Here is a 20,249-nt window from a genome sequence, read left to right as displayed (position 1 = left end):
GAATAGTGAGCACCAGTAACCGAAAGGTTGCTGGCTCGAATCACCGAGCTGACAAGGTAAAAAAATCTGTTGTTCTGTCCCTGAGCAAGGCAGTTTACCCACTGTTCCCCGGGCTCCGAAGACGTGGATGTCGATTAAGGTAGCCCTCCGCACCTCTCTGATTCTGAGGGGTTGGGTTAAATGCAGAAGACATATTTCAGTTGAATGCATTCAGTTTTACAACTGACTAGGTATCCCCCTTCCCTTTCACCATGGAACAGTAATGCAGTGAAGAACATGACCACTAGGTTGTGCTCCAGGACACATACGTTGAGAGGAGCACAGGAGTGTGGATACAAACTGAAGTCATGCCTATCCTCAGTTCCAGTCACCGAAGCAGTCATTTATGAGTTCTACGTTACTTACAGTTTCTGTGATCATGTCTCAGAGACAAATAAAAGGTAGTCAGTTAAAAAATGTATTGTTTTTTGCCCTACCACTACACAGCTGATTCAAATAATCAAAGCTTGATGATAAGTTGGAATCAGCTGTGTAGTGCTAGAGCAAAAAAACTAAACATGCACCCAAGAGGGGCCCCAGGACCGAGTTTAGGAAACCTTAAATTAGACGATCTAAACCCAAGGGTAACCCATGTTGTTCGTCTGACAAACTGCTAGAGGATCATATTCACTGCATGTGTGTGAAAATAGATGTTGTAATGGTGAGCAGGCTCTATATCTTCAAAAGAGTTGAACAGTTCAAAAAGCAATACAGTCATTGTGAAAAATCAAACCACTTTGTTGAACAACCATCTCATCATGTTTACTATGCTCCAGAGTTAAAACAACTGTTTTTTCTAGGATCGGTCTGAGAGCCTTGAGGCTATGGGAGGGTCCAGGGGGTGGAGTCAGGGCTGTGGGAGGCAGGGGGATGGGCAGGAGGATTGTCAGAGGGGTGTGGTTTGAGCCACTAAGACCCCTAGCCCCGAGGAGTTTCAATGGAGCCAGCAGGTCAGGCCTAGATAAAACTCAGAAGGAATCTGAGGTCATGGGTGTGGAATACGAGTTGAGCCTCTTTTTTTCTCTCTCAGAATCCGTGTCCTTTCTCTGTGCCCTAAGCCTTAATGGGGAAAGATAAAGAAGGGACTTGCAGGAGGGGAGAAAAACTACTTAAAAGTGTCTTAAAAACGATGTGGTATCCTCTATAGATTAGATACAACAGCTTAGAATTGGATCAAAGGAAATATTACTGATAATATGATTGCATAAAAATACGAAGATTCTCTCTTTATTTTTCTACATTATAGATGGGTCAATGACTAGGCTACTGTAGTCATTTGTTACAGAAAACATTTAGTTATGCTAATGAGTTCTTGTTTGTTGAAGACAACGATATGAAAATAGCTGCACATATTTGTGAGGTTCCTATATCTTTACTTTCTCTAGTAAAAGACAATTAATTAGTGTACACTAGCATAGCTCCCTCCTGTCCCATGTCCACAGTCAGGCTGGCCGGCTTTGGACAGTCCCAGAGGCTTTTGTTCAGCCCCAGTGTCCATCTATGAAGAGGAGTAGTCAGGGTCTCACAGTCCCACCCCTGCCCAGCCACACAGCACAATGGGCCTGCAGTAATTACGCAGGAGAGGGGCTGCGAGAGGGGGCAGGCTTTGACATCTGGGCCATGACCTTTGACATGGAATCTGGGCAAGCTAAATCCCGCCAAAGAAGGGGTTATGGACACTGCTCTTAAGGGGTGGGGGGTGGAGAAGCAGGGGAACTGAGTAGAAAATGGGGAAAAAACACCAAGAGACAAAAATAATAAGTCACTTAATAGGTGATGATAAATAGTGCCAATAGGAAGAAATGGTGAAACGAGAGAGCAGAACTCTTCAATGGGCAATTTCATAGCCGATATAATGAAAGCATGATTAGATATGGCGAGCTCAATTGTTCAGCTTAACTGCTCTTTGTAACCGAGGAGTGACCTAAGGTTATACTTTGTTTTCTGACCTAGAATAAATTCAGAACTTGCAAACGTGATTGAACTTCCAAAAGGAAATGTATTGACGTGTTAATTTTAAAATCTGTGAGTAATACACATGGTTTGGGTAAGGTTATCAGGGATCTCCATGGTTGAAGATAAGAGGTGTCCCCACAAACCTCCCCCTCTGTATGGAGTCAACCATGCTTGCACTAACCGCCAACCCTGGTCAAAAGGAAATGTGTGTTAGCCCTGGCTCATTCAACAACACCAAATCCCTCACAAAGATAAGATATGCTTCAGTTGCCACATAATAATGGGCAATAATCCCCCTGTGTGTAGATTCAAGGCCAAATGTTTCTTCTTAGATATCACAAAAACAAACATCACTCAAACTTGTTGTGCCTTACTCACTTTGCTTGAGAAAAGTTCATAACTAATTTCTTCAGAATAATACACAATCTGCCTAACCCTGCCATTGCTTAAAGATACACCAAAGTGAAGCTGGTTCATTTTCCCGTCAAGCCTGTTGGGTTAATCTTGCAAGGCTTTGCTCTCCCCATAAATTATGATGCCAGTTTGTATTTGAGGGGAAATTCTTGAGCTGCTTGTGGTCACCTGATTTTTTTTTTTTTTTACAGCCGTTTTGCAGATCCTGCAGGCCCCAAAGGCTTTGTTCTGCCCTGAGAATGGCCCCCCAGGCCACAGCAAGAAGGGTCTGAGCCAGGGCCATAAATGTCAACTCCCACACTGATCCACAAAGCAGTATATATCATAGGGGGAGCATATATCTCCCTCTGAGAGATTGAGCGAGACACACACACACATAGTTTATTGATGTAGTGGGCTCACTAATACCCATCTATCTTTTATCTGACACCAGGCATGCAATAACTAATGTTTTCCCAGAGAAAAGACCACTCCACGATGGGCAAGGTGGCCCCAAGCTATGAGATAAATCTACTACCGTACACCCAGTCCTGGTGCCAACAGGTATGGGAGGTATGTCAACTATGACTATGCCACAGGAAGAATAAACATGAATGGGAGGGCCTCAGTATTTCAACACCATGTAATTTATACACTGAGCTACAACCTCTCACATTCCTAACTTAGAGAGCCCTTTCAGTCATGTGGAATGGTCTTAAGAGATCATTTAGTAGCCAGAGCAGAGCTGGTCTGTTTCTACTACAGATTCAGAACTCAACCACGTCTTTTTTTCTGTTAGAGAGGTATGTTATTTGTGCACTTTAGAGCAACATTGACTCAATAATACAGTAACGGTTGGCTTGTTGTCTTTACCACATCAAAGCTAAGTGAATTTAGGTCCCAGGGATCTGAAATACTTATCAAGTCACTCAGTGAGATTGGTGTTGTTCATAATCCCTGATCGAACACATTCTCTAGTCTGTGTGTGGTTTCCGAACCCGGTTGACTGTCATAAGTCACAAGTGTCCTTGTGTGAAGTAAAGAGTTAAAGTTAAATCCTCTGTTAATTGCATTACTATCAGAGACATTACAGCGTAATCCTTTATCCTAGATAAAATCCAATTAATATTTTAATTGATGCTCCATGTTGCTCTCTACTTCAGACATGCCATGGAGGGTAAATAATATTATTATGAGAAGTATCCAGAGTGTTTACTAATGGATAAAACACTTAATCAATTCAATAGTAAGTAGGCTGATTAAAAGTCAGTTAGAAAACAATGTCCTATCGGGCACAATATGTATACCACTGTTTATGCTTGTTATGTGACTGGTTGTTTTCTTGGTTGCAGAGCAGCCACCTCTGCTCATCAGGATAGTTTAATAAGGAACATAAGTCATGGTTTGTCACTCAAACAACAGTGAACAAAATCAATAGGGAAATGCCCTTTCCCACTGCTGTTCTGTCCTTGGAAGGTTAAAGCAGACCCAAATTGTTGAGAACACCCCGTTTTAATTCAAATACCCTGTTTGGAGATGTGGGTCACCTCCACGAAAATAAAAAAATACTTAACGTTACACTTCTCATATTGGTTTATTATCTATGTCACACTAAACTGACCAAAGCATATATCCGAAGGGAAAGCTGAGTCAAGTCAGTATTTTTATCTTAAGCTGTCTCTCTGTTTAACGCGCCACTTACTGAAATCAACGTTGTAAAAATGTGGTGCCATGGACATGAACTGAAATCGTACCTAAACCTATCTGACACTGACAGTAATACGTGACAAATTAAACTGCTGTGTCTCCTCTCCAACAGGAAGTCTCTCCCCTGAGGGGGGAAACCTTAGGGAAGATAAATGAGATGCATACTTCTCTTCAACATGTCATACTACAAGTCACATTCCATGGATACAGTGGGGCAAAAAAGTATTTAGTCAGCCACCAATTGTGCAAGTTCTCCCACTTAAAAAGATGAGAGAGGCCTGTAATTTTCATCATAGGTACACTTCAACTATGACAGACAATATTAGAAGAAAAAAATCCAGAAAATCACATCGTAGGATTTTTAAGGAATTTATTTGCAAATTATGGTGGAAAATAAGTATTTGGTCACCTACAAACAAGCAAGATTTCTGGCTCTCACAGACCTGTAACTTCTTCTTTAAGAGGCTCCTCTGTCCTCCACTCGTTACCTGTATTAATGGCACCTGTTTGAACTTGTTATCAGTATAAAAGACACCTGTCCACAACCTCAAACAGTCACACTCCAAACTCCACTATGGCGAAGACCAAAGAGCTGTCAAAGGACACCAGAAACAAAATTGTAGACCTGCACCAGGCTGGGAAGACTGAATCTGCAATAGGTAAGCAGCTTGGTTTGAAGAAATCAACTGTGGGAGCAATTATTAGGAAATGGAAGACATACAAGACCACTGATAATCTCCCTTGATCTGGGGCTCCACGCAAGATCTCACCCCGTGGGGTCAAAATGATCACAAGAACGGTGAGCAAAAATCCCAGAACCACACGGGGTGACCTAGTGAATGACCTGCAGAGAGCTGGGACCAAAGTAACAAAGCCTACCATCAGTAACACACTACACCGCCAGGGACTCAAATCCTGCAGTGCCAGACGTGTCGCTCTGCTTAAGCCAGTACATGTCCAGGCCCGTCTGAAGTTTGCTAGAGAGCATTTGGATGATCCAGAAGAAGATTGGGAGAATGTCATATGGTCAGATGAAACCAAATTAGAACTTTTTGGTAAAAACCCAACTCGTCATGTTTGGAGGACAAAGAATGCTGAGTTGCATCCAAAGAACACCATACCTACTGTGAAGCATGGGGGTGGAAACATCATGCTTTTGGGCTGTTTTTAAGGGACCAGGACGACTGATCCGTGTAAAGGAAAGAATGAATGGGGCCATGTATCGTGAGATTTTGAGTGAAAACCTCCTTCCACCAGCAAGGGCATTGAAGATGAAATGTGTCTGGGTCTTTCAGCATGACAATGATCCCAAACACACCGCCCGGGCAACGAAGGAGTGGCTTCGTAAGAAGCATTTCAAGGTCCTGGAGTGGCCTAGCCAGTCGCCAGATCTCAACCCCATAGAAAATCTTTGGAGGGAGTTGAAAGTCCGTGTTGCCCAGCAACAGCCCCAAAACATCACTGCTCTAGAGGAGATCTGCATGGAGGAATGGGCCAAAATACCAGCAACAGTGTGTGAAAACCTTGTGAAGACTTACAGAAAACGTTTGACCTCTGTCATTGCCAACAAAGGGTATATAACAAAGTATTGAGATAAACTTTTGTTATTGACCAAATACTTATTTTTCACCATAATTTGCAAATAAATTCATTAAAAATCCTACAATGTGATTTTCTGGATTTCTTTTCCTCCTTTTGTCTGTCATAGTTGAAGTGTACCTATGATGAAAATTACAGGCCTCGCTCATCTTTTTACGTGGGAGAACTTGCACAATTGGTGGCTGACTAAATACTTTTTTCCCTCACTGTATGTATTTACAGAAAAGCTCAGCTACAAGTGGTGAGGGGCTGAATTTGGTTGACTCTTGGTCATTTAAGTCTCTTTTGTGGCCCTTAAAGCCTAACACAATGAAAGCCTTTGATGTGAATTCTCCTCCAAATGCTCTGCTCACAGCAGTCATAAAACACACCATAAATCTGCTCCACAATAACAGCTTCCCTCTCCTCTAAAGACAGCCCTGGAATACACGTCTGCCAGCTATTCTATCAAACAAGCACATTTGAGGTCATTAAACTGTTTCAATGAGAAACTAATGAAAAACCAAGGCATAGTAAGTGTGTTTTGGTGATATCTATCTATGTCACATTACTACAACTTGTTTGTCCATTATTCCAGGAGGAAAATGTGGTTCATGAGGAAAAGGAGAATGCACACAAAAAGCCAGACTTCCTATGTTCTTTCTCTGATCTCTCCAATAGGTTTTACCTCAAGCTTTATGAAAATACTCTATTTTGAAAATAATTATCCATTCAAAACAACATATATTTCATAAAGTACAGCACTTTAAAACCTACTCAACAATATAGCCTTGTGTTATTCTAAACAACAGCTGGTGCCAAAATGGAGGAAGTTTCAGCAGTCATAGTTATCGCCCCTATCACAGTAAGACCCCTCCATGACAAAACACATACTGTAGCAAGAAAACAAAAAGGTAAAAAAGGACACATACTGTATTTACCCCCCATTCCCCCCTATGCTTTCTAATCCTGGTCTAGTACCAGAGCTTCCTGATTCAAAATTCAGCTGCTGGCCACCTGGCCGACCTCCTCTGGCCACAGATGGTCAGTTGTCCACTGCAGTGGTGTGGGACTCCCTTTCCTTCCACACTCTCCAACGTGACAAAATGAATTTGACCCAGAGGCCAGAGAACCAGCATATGCCCAACACCCCTTCCTTAGTCCCAGCAAGCAGCTATTTCTAAAGCTGTTGGGGGGGACATACATTGGAAACCAGGCCAGGGCCGTAAGGTCATGGGGGGTTGGCTTCTATCTGGACCTCTGGACATGAGCCCCCACAACTCACATGAAAAGACTTTGTCCTTCCCAAACTAATGGGATTTTCTGATCCTAAAAAGACCTTAAACATGCCTGGTGAGGACATGGAAAATGTTTTTTAAGAGCATCTTTGATCTGAATCAAATTTAAGGAGGACTTTCATTGTGTAACCATGCATTGACTAGAACATATTCTTAATCTTGCAATTGAAATCCAAAATCAAGACAAATGTCATCAGCAACAATGAGATCATAGGTCGGGTGTACTATGTGGAGTCTACTCACCCAGGCCTCCAATGGTGTGCCTGTTGTCCTGGACACGCAGCTGAATGGGGGAACTCTCAGCCTGGCTCTCCTCGTGGTAGAACAGCCTGTAGCCCTGGATGCTGACAGAGTTTCCTGGTGCCAGCTGCCAGCGCACTATGATGGTGGTGCAGTTCAGAGGCTCCAACTGTAGCTCAGGGGCCAGAGGCACTGTGAGGAGACACGAAGAGAGATAGACCTGTGGTTAGAGGCACTGTGAGGAGACACAAAGAGAGAGAGATCTGTGGTTAGAGTCACTGTGGGGAGACATGAAGAGAGAGAGATCTGTAGTTAGTCACTGTGGGGAGACATGAATAGAGAGAGATCTGTGGTTAGAGGCACTGTGAGGAGACATGAAGAGAGAGAGATCTGTGGTTAGAGGCACTGTGAGGAGACATGAAGAGAGAGAGATCTGTGGTTAGAGGCACTGTGAGGAGACATGAAGAGAGAGAGATCTGTGGTTAGAGGCACTGTGAGGAGACATGAAGAGAGAGAGATCTGTGGTTAGAGGCACTGTGAGGAGACATGAAGAGAGAGAGATCTGTAGAGAGTATTTATTTAATGTAATTATTTTGTGAAGATGGTGCCGACAGACTTGGCAGCCCTGCTTCTAGCTCCCAAGCAACTTTGCAGTATTGTTTTGGTTTGTGTTATTTCTTATCACAAGCATTTCACTACACCTGCAATAACATCAGCTAAATATGTGTATGTGACCAATACAATTTGATTTATTGAGGACAGTTCTGAGGATGTAAGGTTCAAACTGAATCTCTCTTTTTAAAGGTCATGTGTACTATTTATATACAGAGTTCAACCTGCATGACTCTTCATTTTTAGTCAGATGTCTTTATTTTAACCAGCTCATCTGGAATAGTACCAAGTCAAGGGAGAATATGAAACCCACCCAACCCCTGCTTCCCGATCAGGCCTTCTTTACCTTAAGCCCAATGGCCAGGCCACACCAATGTGTTCATAAAGGTCAATTTGCTTCATATTCAGATACCATTCAGAGCCTTGATACTATTGACAGTCCACAACTATTTATTATGAAAGGTTAGCTAGTCCTTAACAAATTAAAGACCTGTTCAGGAACACATTTGTTTGGGATACCCAAATTATTAAGAGTAAACCACTTAACATGGCAGAAACATGCTAATTTAGATTTCCCAGAAATAATTTGCTGGACAAATAGGTTCAAAGTCACCAAAAAGCATTGTATTGCAAGAGATGCAGGGTGGCAGGCTGTGAGCAAGTTGACTCTGTAGCTTGTCTTGTTCCTTGAAAACAGGAATGCTCTCCATCCAGCTGCTCACTGGCTTTATCTGATGGAAATAACCGGCTCCCAGCCTGTAGCCCCCAACCAGAGGCACATACATACCATGCCCCAGCCTGACACAGATACACAGCCAGGCACAAACACACTAGCAGAGATGAGCCAGGTCCTCAGTTCTACTGACAGAATGCCTATTTAGCCGTCATGATCCTGGCTGAATTGTAGAAAATATCCTGTTTGTTTCCAAAGGGACAGAGAGAGAGAGGGCAGCAATCCCCTCCTCCACCCCTAAGGCTCAGATGTAGCTCTAAACAGAACTATTCTTCCTCCCACCCAGAGGCCTGGGTCCCTCTCTTTTATGACCCATGACTGAAGCCATTCTGATGTTACTGACAGAGGGCCAAAGGTCATGGAGTAACAAACGCAATGCCTTAACAAGATTATTAGAGAGGACGCTCTTCTCATGGCTCTCTCTCAGACACTCAGCAGAGGACTGGGAAGAAGAAAGGTTTAGAGATAATCCAGCCTCTCTGCTCCTATATTGACTATGTGTAGAGGGAAGTGTGCGCTCACTGGGCGCCTGCAAGGCATGATGGTTTTACTGTGCATGATAAGTCAGTGCAGAAAGTAAGGCCTTACATGTTTATTTATATGATGTGGCAGGCTGGTAGCTTCACAAATCTAAGGTTGAAATTCCGGTTCATCAAAGATGTTATGGCTTACTTATGTCTTTTGTCTTTGATTGATTAGAAGTCATACAGTTATAATCATATCTGTACAAACATCATATGTGCATGCAGAAACCTAGCATTGGACCATCAAGGAGCAGCCAATAACTCATCACTACTACTGAGGAGCATGTGTAAGTACCTTTGGCGCTGGATGCCTTAGGGGTGCGGTGGGAGGTCCAGGCTGACTGTTCCCCCCAGCCCACACTAGTGGCTGCAGCGATCCGAAGGAGGTAGATGGTGTCGGGCTGCAGGCCCTCCAGGAGATACTGGGTTTTCTCCCCAGGAAGCTCCAGCTGGGTGACGGCCTGGTCAGCGCTGGTACGATAGGACAAGCGGTAGGCCGATACCCGGCCTCGGCTTAGCTTGGCTGCAAGGGGCTGCCAGGACACCTGGATGTCTGTGGGGCTGCGGCTGGTGAGGCTGAGCTCTGGGGCACGCAGGGGCACTGTGGAGAGGGAGACAGAGTGGTCATGTAGAGGCTTATACAGTCACCAACTTGTTCATTACTGTGTTACTGTCTCTGGTTTCTGTCTATAGTTATGGTTGTTTTGTATCGTGTTTTGGTGGGGACCAAAGGAAGAGTTGTGATTTCTAAAGTAACAGCTAGCTACTGAGACTATAATGAATAAACCCAGAGATACAAATCAGCTCACTGTGCGTCACACTCACTCATACTGGATAATCAATTCAGTAAGTCTGCAAGTGTACACAATAAATAGATGTGATCTGATTTAGACTGGTATGCAATCATGTGATAGATGTTCCCTTAGCCAAGGACAATAGACCAGTTATTTTCTATGGAACATGTAAGAAATGTAATTTTCCTTGATCATAAGTGGTAGTCACGGTTGCACAGTGCAGAAACATTTAATGGGGTGGTGTGAACTGTGAAGGGCCCTTGTGGGAAGTTAGATTATAGTAGAGAGGGTCATTCCTGATCTCTAAAGATCAGCCTGACTAATGTTTAACCAGCCGAGTGGTCCACCATCTAATCCTTCCTTATTAGACTCCTCTATTCCTCTGACGCACCTCTTAGAGACGACCCCAATTAGACAGCCAGGGGTCAGCCCCACTAGATTCATTACAGGACCTACAGTACTGCCCACTCTCTACAGCCTATTCATTACAGTTTAAACACACTGGAAAACATCCTCTGAGTCCTCCATTAGAGTGATAGAAGACCTTACACAATGACTACAGGATCAATATGAAGCATTCTCTTTACTATTCATCTGGGGGTGTTTTTATTCATCCTGGGGTGACAGTTATGGCTGCACATTACCTCTGTTTCCCTGGGTTACAGCCTGATAAAGGCCAGGGTGGACTGTATGTTTGTGTATGTAAACGACGAGGCCTCACCATCCTCCAGGGTGTGCTGGAACACATGGTCTGACATGCGGCTGGCTCCCATGGGCATGTAGGCCACGATGTAGAAGGTGTAGTTCCGCGCTGACTCCAGGTCATCAATAATGTACCGGGTTGTGTCGTTGCCAATGACAACCTGATATTCCTCATTGTTCAAGCCTGGTTTCAGGGAAGAAAAGGGCACACATTTAATCAATTAATCAATTACCACCCACAGAGCTGTAAGCTGCATGTACAGGCAAGGAGTTCAGAGGGGATCTGATCCTTCAATGCAAACTCTTTAGGGCACTAAAGGGGGACCTAATCATAAAAGGGTATATGAAGATTTGCGTACATTCTGAGTACAAAGACAACTTTTGATAACTTTCCATAATCATCATTCAATGATTTCTCTCAGTATGCAGAGCAATTAGAACATAATCACTTTAGCTTTAGGAACCTCCTTGTCTGAGGCGCCTGATTCTTACAAAGTTACGATGTACATCTGTCTCTAACGGTGGGCTTCTGGTCCATTCAGTATGGACAATATACAAAAAGTGTCAACTCAATCAAACTGGTTCCTTCCCCTTTTATAGACAATTTCATCAACATTGCTGGGGCCAAATTCCAGCATTCAATTTTCCCACATTGCTGGCTGAGCCTAATAGCAGTTTAATTAGCACCGATTAGGAAGGTCCCGCAAAAGACTCACTTGTAGCCAGAACATATTGAATCGTCCAGCCTGATTTCTGACCTGGTAAACAAGATCCTTGAGAGTAAACAGAAAAGGCCTTGTCCAGGGGCCTGAAAGGCCCAGGAAAACTCCCTGAAAAGACACACAAAGCCTCCCTCCCAGTCCAGCTCACACTGTCCCAGTGCCTTGACAGAATCTCCTCTGTTGGATTAGCACACTCCAACACACAGACTAATTAGTTCCTCCTTTCATTAGAACCTCCATTTAGTGCCAAGGCTCTGTGTCTGAGACCTCAGGTGCAGAATGCATTGGTGCTACTACTACTGTCAATCTCAACAGCCAGCCATTCTCTGAGACCGGACAGAATGTTTCACGTAATCTTAATCAAGTGCACCAAATCCTTTACAGACGCCAGTTATTTAAGGAGAAAGGGGCAGATTTTCTAACTTACTTCCGTTAAAGTCCTTATCCTTACATAGCCTAGCAGGTGTTTCTTTTGCTGCATGGAATTCGTACATTTGGCCTATACAATGGTATTCCATAGCCGGCGATGAACAACTGTGCCTGAATGAACTGGATAACATTTGTGCTGAACTGTTACATTGTTTGAATGTGACTCTTGGTGCCTCTTCATCAACAATACAGGTTCCCAGGAAAGCTAAAGTTCCAGCAGTCAATGACTGAGGTTTAGTGACTACAGTACAGCCCTTGTATTCTCGTGATCGGTTCCTGTCTATCCAGCATCTCATCTAGTGTAGGGGGTTCCTACACATTTAAACCCAATGCACAGGGCTTGAGATCGCCTATGGAAGGCCAGTCCTGGAGGAAGCGGAGCATTCAGGACTCTAAACAGTGTGAACTGTTAACTCCTGGGGCTACCAAGGCCATTGATATGGAATTCCCTAATACATACGACATTAACTTTATCCTGCCAACATCAAAAATAGTTTCTGTTTGAAAAGGTACAAGACATAGAAGAGGCTCCCCCTGAATTGGCAATGATGTCTCACCTTCAGCCTTCATGTAGTGCACAGAGTAGGCAATCACTTTGTCTGAGTTGTACAGTGGTCTCTCCCAGGCCAGCAAGATGGCGGAGCTGGATACAGTGTCAGCCCGGATGTTCCTGGGCGCACTGGGCCGGTCCTCTGACATCACCACTATGAGCCGGGCCATGGACAGCACAGAGCCCTGCTCATTCTCTACCTGGCACTGGTAGATGGCATCATCCTCAGGGATGATCTGGTTGATCACCAATTTACTGTGGGACAAAACACACATGGCCATATTAGACTTCTGTCCCTCCTCCAGCTTCACCTACCAATACTAAACCCGTTGCTTACCAGCTCTATCATTCTCTTTCAAATCAGAAACCGTTAACAAGCCATGGCAGTGGTACTAGCAGAGGAAGCAAATTAGTGGGAAATCCACTGAAATGCCATTTGCACGTTTGTAAATTATTCAGCTTCCTTTCTTCTGTGGGAAAGGGCAACTATCAACAAAGACACCTACCTGTGGGGTAAAGGAATTAGGGATTCTGTTTCAATTAACATACAGCAGAACATACAATATGGTTGGTGTTTAGGAGGCAAGGATTTATAAAACAATGGGATGATCATATAAATAAAGAATTGAGAGGGAGACAAACAGGAGCAGAGAGTTATTAGCAACAGTCGATTTTGTGTTAGAGCTCAGACCTGTTGTACATCTTGATGCGTCCGTTGGAATGGACCTTCTCTCCGTTCTTCAGCCAAGTGATGTGGGGCAGGGGAACCCCCTCAGCCTGGCACACAAAGCGGGCCGTGCCCGCACGCGGACGGGTCAGGCTCTCCGGCCACTCCACCAAGGACGGAGGCGCTGGATAAGGGAAACGTCATAGATGTAACAAACACCAACAATCATGTCTGTAATAACAACTGACACTTATAGGAGCTCTACACAGACAACTAACATGTGTTTACCTAGCACAGAGATGTTGGCTGTGGCGATGGTATAGTTGCGCGTGCCAGGGGTAGTGGCTCTGCACATGTACACTCCTCCGTGTTGGGGTTTGATGTCAGAGATGATGAGGTTGCCATTGCCCAGCACCTTGGTGTTAAACACGTCGATGGACTTGCTGTCGGCTCGGCTCCAGGAGATGAGGGGTCGGGGGTTCCCTGTAGCCATGCATTCCAGGATGGCACTTTGGTGCAGGGACACAGTGATATTCTGGGGCCCGGCAATGATACGAGGCCTCTGAGGCAGTTTGGGGCTTGGAGCTGTGGAGGGGAGACAGGATTTGACCAGGGTGCCCACTTCACTACTCAACATAAATATAACTTGGCTTTTATTGGGCTTATAACGTTTGATGCAATGTTTGTGAATATATTATGTTTTAATCTGAAAAGAGTGCTATTTCTCCACTATCTCCCACCTGGAGTGACAGTGAGGGTTGCCTCTGTACTCCGGCGACGATTGGCGATGTTGGTCGCCACACAACGATAGTTCCCAGCATCCCCTTTTTCCACCCCATGGATCTGCAAAACGCCGCTGGGCAGGACTGTGATTCTGGGAGATACAAGAACACAAAGACAATCAGTACATCATAGATATTAGTGGATGAGCCCACAGCTCTGATATTTCTATCCCTCTGACATGTACAGTTTAAAGTCGTAATAGACTTCTCCAATAATCTCAAACCTCATCTAACGATAAAGTTAATGACATGGCATGATAATGAAATAATGAGAATGCATACCTATTAGTTGCCAGCGGTAACGTGACCCGATTGAACTCCCAGGTGATGATGGGTGGAGGGCTTCCAGTGACTTTGCAGGTGAGACGGGCGACTGATCCGTCTGTCACCACAATGGAAGTTGGCTGATTTGTAAAGGGGGAGATACCTACAGAACAAAACAAGAAATGGTGAGACACTGTGTACTCCAACAGTAGACACATTCTCTAATGTACAATACATGTTTGCACAGATATGATTACTAGCAATGCAGCCATTAGAAAGAAAGAACTGTGAAATTATGTTTTTCTAGTATTTATTTCCCCCCATTCGGATCTATAAGACCAATCACCACAAAAATGTATGTTCATGGCCCAATATCCTCTCTTGCTCGGCAGCTCATCTTGGTGGATAAAGTTACATGTCTTTCTATCAAACTAAGCCTCTGTATCTTAGGACTTAAGGGCACTGTTCAGTTCAAATGGAAATCAATGACCTTTATGGAAATAAGGGAATATATTGATCTGCCAGGCATATCTTATAAATATACATTACTTCACTTTCAGGTTACCATCTCACTAAAGCCATACCCAGCAAAGGCCAACCCACTTCAGTATCTGCCTGATAGTGAGACTGTAGTGCTGTGAAGCTGAACCTCTTTCTTAGAATTTTCAGTGAAAATAGGAAAATCTATGCGCACAATTATACCGAAATGATCACTACCCCAACTGCCATCCCCCTTATTCATATAATTGTCCATGAAACTACTTGCCAAGGAGCTGCCATGTCCCAACAAGAAAGCTATATCCTATTAAAATCAACCTAAATGCTGTACATCAGCACTGAGATTGAACATTTGCCAAGAATAATCATAAGGGCTGTTGACAGCAAGATCTGAAGAGCCTCACAATCCATCCAACCTTACCCCTCCAAAACAAATTCTCTCCCTGACCTCCTCTCCTTACAGCCTAGACAGAGTTCATGTGTTGATGCATTGCCGTCTAATCAAGACAGTCACAGGAAGACCCTTTGCCCTGAGATGTTGGTTAGTCCACTATTGAAATCAGCTGTTGTTTTTTTTCTCCTTACAAAACATTGCCCTGTCTCTCACCTTCTCTTTGAAAATGCATAAGCTCCAGTTCTCCCTCAAATTAGGTGTTATACAAGCACCAGACATCGCATATCAGACGGGGTACCGAGGCCCTAACTAACCTAAACAAACCAGCATGTTACATGTACCTGTCAGCTCATCCTAGCTGGAGCACATTAAACCCTGAGGAGATCAGAGAGCAGAGGAAATCTCAGCTAGCCCCATCTTATTAATTAGCTTCTCTACTATGCACATCTACGCACATGAGCAGAGGTCAATCAGTCAAATGTGTGCCATGCACACAAAATTTTAGCGACCCACCTAATGACTACTGCTAATAATTCAACTGAAATAAAATTCCTCATACGCTTGCTGTAAAAATCTTTATATTTGAACACAGAGTCATTAAGCCCACAGCTGGTTATTAGGCCATGTGGAGGAGGAGGGGAAGCTTGATCCATTTTGTTTGAGATCATTGATTCATTTCCTGCTCATGGAGCAGCAGAGTTTAGGAAGATCAGTCAGTGAAAGATGATACTGAAAGTGAGGTCTTTGACAGGCCCAATGAATGGCCAGCCAGTGGGAACCTAAAAGGACTGCTCTATGCTAACAGCAGCATTAAAGGACAACATCACATGTAACCAACCCTCACAGACACACAGTCCTTTTGGGAAAAGTGCTACCTCTTCACAGCATCTAATTCCTAATTAGGCCTACCTCTAGGTAGTACGTCTCATATGCTTATAGTAATTAATACATCATTATAACTGTTTCCTTTAAGTCAAGTGTTACCTATATATTATTTGCCACTGATTTTATACTTTAATCCCCTTGAGATAAAGAGAACCCCGATGACAGATATATCTAAAAGTGTTGCCCTGCTGAGTGCAGCCAGACGGTGATGATTGGTGGAGAGGTCCGGCAACATCCTGCTTGGATTGGGTTTCCCTGAAACTGATTGGTTGTCAGACACCACCTGAACTGTATGGAAACTAAACTCCATGACAAACTTCATGTACACAGCGTGTGTCCCATTACTGATTTCACCTAAACCTTATCCACCGTTAAGAATGATGTTGCAAGTAGTTCAATGTCTAGAATAGATTGTTCATCGTTTCAAAAAAGTCATACAAAATAACCTAGAACATTATGATTCCCCCCCTTTTCAGTCACTAAGAAATAAAAAAAACAAAAGCCATTAAGGTAATCCACTGCTATCCACTCCCATCCCCCTTCTCAACTAAAGAAGCCTCAGGTCAATAGTTTGTTAAAGTTACTGTCCAGTGAAAATATTACTTTTAAAAGTTAATAATATGTTAAGTTATACCCAAATAATGGTGTTGACTCACAATCCTATACTCATATTTGTGGCCAAAGCATAAATGGAGAAAAAACACTTAAAAAACTCCACATCAAATTTGTATCTCAAACAGACGTTTCAAAAATGCTTGCTATTTCATCATGGAGTATGATGTCATCCTCCTGAGGAGGATGAGATGGCCAATCAGCAGTCTACTCTGTTATTGGGGTACGCCCACACTGGAAACACTCTTTTCATGCCACTTCAATACCCAAGTGACTTTTTCGTAGCAGGTTTGGAGTATTTAAGCAGCAGATTAGGAGAATTAACATAGCCAATTAGGAGACTGAGGTTAAGGTTAGGAAAGGGTTAAGGTTAGGGTTAGTGAAAATGCTCTCCAAACCTGCTACGAAAATCACTTTGTATCGAAGTGGCATGAAAAGAGTGTGTCCCACGCCCACACCATTCCAACACACAAAATCTGTATTGTAACACACGTAATTACAATTTTTGGAAAGAAAACTATTTCACTCATTTTGTAATTAATAATACGTCTTATTTTATATAAATCTGGAAACACTGGACAGTTACTTTATTAAAATAAATGATGGTACTGCTGCTCTTGACACAGACCTCAATTTAAATCACATTTTTGGAAGGATTGAGATAAATAAAATCTTTACCAAAAAGCCCCAGGTCTGGATAACATCAACTTAATTATCATAAACAAATCAAACCACTCCTGGCACAACTGGGACCCAGTGCAACCAACGGACTAGGCTACATCAGTGAAGGACTATATAAAGAAGACTACATCAGAAATACCCAAAACAAGTACCACAAAACAAAATCCTCTTCACCCATTTACTACTCAGAGAATAAGGAATCAGATAATTCAAAGATACACGTGACATTCAAAACAGCTGCATGTTCAGAATGCAATGTGCACCACTTAAGTAATGGATCAACAAACAGACTGCAGTGCTCTTTGACCTCTGCACACATCCGATGCTGTTTATGCTGCAGGGGCGAGGAGCCATCAGCACTCACAGATGAAGAGGCAGTCTGAGGGGAGGGGAGAGGGGCATCAGAGTACCTCTCCTGGGCTCTCTCTCTATCCAACTCTCTCCCCCCTCCCTAGGCTCAGTTATCTCGCTAGCCCAGTGAAACAATGATATACTCTCCCTAGTGTTTACCTTCGGAGGCTCCCCCACTAACTTTATCACAGAAATGACCTCTCTTCTCTACATTCTGCATAGAAAAAACCTTGAACGCACATCAAACACAGCAGGCTTGCCAGGGGAGAATATCCAGGGGTGGGGGTGGGCAACAGATGAAGAAAACATACGAGGAGCCGTGCAAAGATAGGTGCAAGGTTTATCATTTCTGATTGAACAGCTGTTGCCACTGACTTCAGAGAGGACCCCAATCAACATCTTCTTGCACCTTAAGTCTGTATAATTGAACTATTACCACTCATCAAATTTCACTGACAATCAGCACACAGCACAGGTGGTACACTTCTAGCTGTATCCTTAACAAACCTTTCTCAGAGTACTACTTAAAAGCAACGTAAATCTCAAGCACTGCTCTCGAGAAACCTTGCCTAAAGGTAAACTCCACCCCGTCATAAACACACTGGATTATGTCCTGGCCTCTATAACAGCCGATATGGATAGCTGGACGTAACCTGGGTTTCCATGTGTCGTGGTGCTGAACAGCAGGAAAGCCCTAACTGCCAGACTGGGCTCTCTGTGAATCCTGATCAGCGCACTGCACTCTGACAACTACTCCGTGTCGTCTTCAGGAAGTAGGCATGGGGAATTCTGTCCCTCCTAAACGCAGCTTACCCTCTGACATTTCAAGGTAAAGACATCCTCATTTTTTCCACTGGCCACGAACAGAGCATGTACCGTTCATGAGCAAAGCTAGAATGAACCAAATTCATTTAGGATCCATAACCTACATTGTTTACCCTGACCAGTTTTAGAGAGCTGCGCCACTTTGCATTTAACTTTTATTTTCACTTTACGTCTAGTATTAGATTGCAGACTTTCAAATGAAATGCTAACTTCTCTAATGAGTTGTGTGCCACAAGTTGCTGTAGATGCCCATTTCTTTGTGTGAAGTTATTTTGAAGACAAGGGGACTGATCCTTTCACTGAGCCCCTGGCCACTTTGCTTTGGGCATTTTTAATTTAATTAGTTCTGAGCTGTAAGGTCTCTTGTGCATCAGGCCCAGTGCAGCCCTCTGCAGAGGAATATTTGCTGTGGAGAGAAGTGCAGGCAGGCTTTGGATTGGGAGCATCATAGAACGGATACAGGGGTCCATCCCTCGGCAACACACTCCCACGGAGGAACAGAATGTTTAACCTCTAATCAACATCAAACTCATTCCTAAGTGTTGCACAACAGCAGCAATGCAACATGGAGGCATCCATCCCAGTAGCCCGGGACCTGGGGGCTTGAGACAATGAGCTTCCCAGATACTCTGTCTCTCTGAACAGTCAAAAAATGCTGGATTGACAACCAGAGAGATCCTTATTGATTATGGATTGCGTACTAAGCCTCAGTCTAAAATCTATTCTGCTAGGGCTTGTCGAGCTGTGGTCACTGCCATGGCTGCTCAAAATATGCGATTGACCATCTCCTTTGAGTGATGATGCTCGCCAGAGGCAGCACCTAATGCTCTTAGGATGAAATATTAAAGCAGATGAGGCTCACACTACAATGACTAGATTATACCTTCAATTATCTCTGTGTGCCCATTTACTTCTTCCAGATTACTTTTGAAACACATTAAACACACAAATGCTCATCATATGCACCTCTCCCCTGGAGCCTTGGGTATCCAGTTATTGAGCAAGGCCTCCATAAATGAAAAGGTGACTTGACTATTCTCCACCTTTCACAATGTGTTTCTGTTACTTAATGATTTCATTCAACCACCTGGAGAATATATAACTACCAAACCCACCTAGCTTAAATGTAAAATAATTTATTGTTTACACGGATGTTTTGCCCAGATGTTTCTAATGATGGGGTGAATGCCTGCGCCAGGCGGCACAAAAAAGAGGATCTGGCCATCTGCCCCTTGCAGTGACCCCACCTCTGACCTCCAACCTCTACAAATCTTGTCCAGCACACCGCCCATCAAGGCAGAGCCCTGCAAGGCCACCCCAGCACTGCTGCAACGCTAACGCTCCCCTGCTGGCTCTCTGCAAACTGCCAATCAATCACTCAGAGCCTCCTAAAACTGGGAGGGTACTCTGCCTCCCTACAGATATGAAATCCCCCCGCTAACATGCTCTTTCTCTTAAACCCTGTCCACTGCCATCCCATACTGGCACAGTAGAACAACGCTTTGCATAATGCTTTTCTTCATTTAGTCACTGGGCAGATGGGAGATGTTGGTGGATGCTGGTGCCGAGTAGGAAAAAAAATCTGTTACTATTGATCATGAACAAAGTGGGGATTCACAATAAATCAAATCTCTAACACAAAACATAATGATGGGTGTTCCATTATTAGTAATGACCATTTAAACCTCCTCTGAGGTTTTTCAGAATACAGACTGCACCCTTATTCTAAGAAACAGAAACAAGTTTGACAGCAACAAAAAAAATCAGTGAGTGACCACTGAAAACACCTTCACCAATGTCCGAACTAAACTATAGAATTATTCCGTGCCCTGACTCCCAGCTGGCCGATCTCTTTGTTTTCCAGAGGCCTGCTGAAGCCAGAAGCTCAATAAACCGCAGGTCAGTGGACAGGTCAAGCCCGGACAAAGGTTCCCTTAGAAACTTCAGGGGCCAGCTCTGTCCCCCTTCCCCCTGGTTCCTCCACAGTACAGGGGTGCTCTATCAACCCAAATC

At 43.7% G+C, this 20,249-nt stretch overlaps 1 protein-coding gene across 1 annotated transcript in view; it reads right to left on the bottom strand.

The window, feature by feature from the left end:
• LOC112249581 (protogenin A) overlaps positions 1 to 20,249 on the bottom strand; it is a 40,818-nt gene that overhangs the window by 10,342 nt on the left and 10,227 nt on the right. The window contains exons 3-10 of the mRNA XM_042321072.1: positions 14,009 to 14,153; positions 13,685 to 13,818; positions 13,233 to 13,529; positions 12,969 to 13,128; positions 12,285 to 12,532; positions 10,596 to 10,760; positions 9,376 to 9,681; positions 7,215 to 7,403 (exon numbers count right to left, since the gene is read on the bottom strand). Coding sequence (XP_042177006.1) covers positions 7,215 to 7,403; positions 9,376 to 9,681; positions 10,596 to 10,760; positions 12,285 to 12,532; positions 12,969 to 13,128; positions 13,233 to 13,529; positions 13,685 to 13,818; positions 14,009 to 14,153 — 1,644 coding nt within the window. The remainder of the gene's footprint in view (positions 1 to 7,214; positions 7,404 to 9,375; positions 9,682 to 10,595; positions 10,761 to 12,284; positions 12,533 to 12,968; positions 13,129 to 13,232; positions 13,530 to 13,684; positions 13,819 to 14,008; positions 14,154 to 20,249) is intronic.

This window comes from Oncorhynchus tshawytscha, linkage group LG04 (assembly GCF_018296145.1).
Source record: "Oncorhynchus tshawytscha isolate Ot180627B linkage group LG04, Otsh_v2.0, whole genome shotgun sequence".
NCBI lineage: Eukaryota > Metazoa > Chordata > Actinopteri > Salmoniformes > Salmonidae > Oncorhynchus > Oncorhynchus tshawytscha.
Note: the sequence above shows the minus strand (reverse complement) of the source record. Positions and strands in the feature narration are given on the sequence as shown.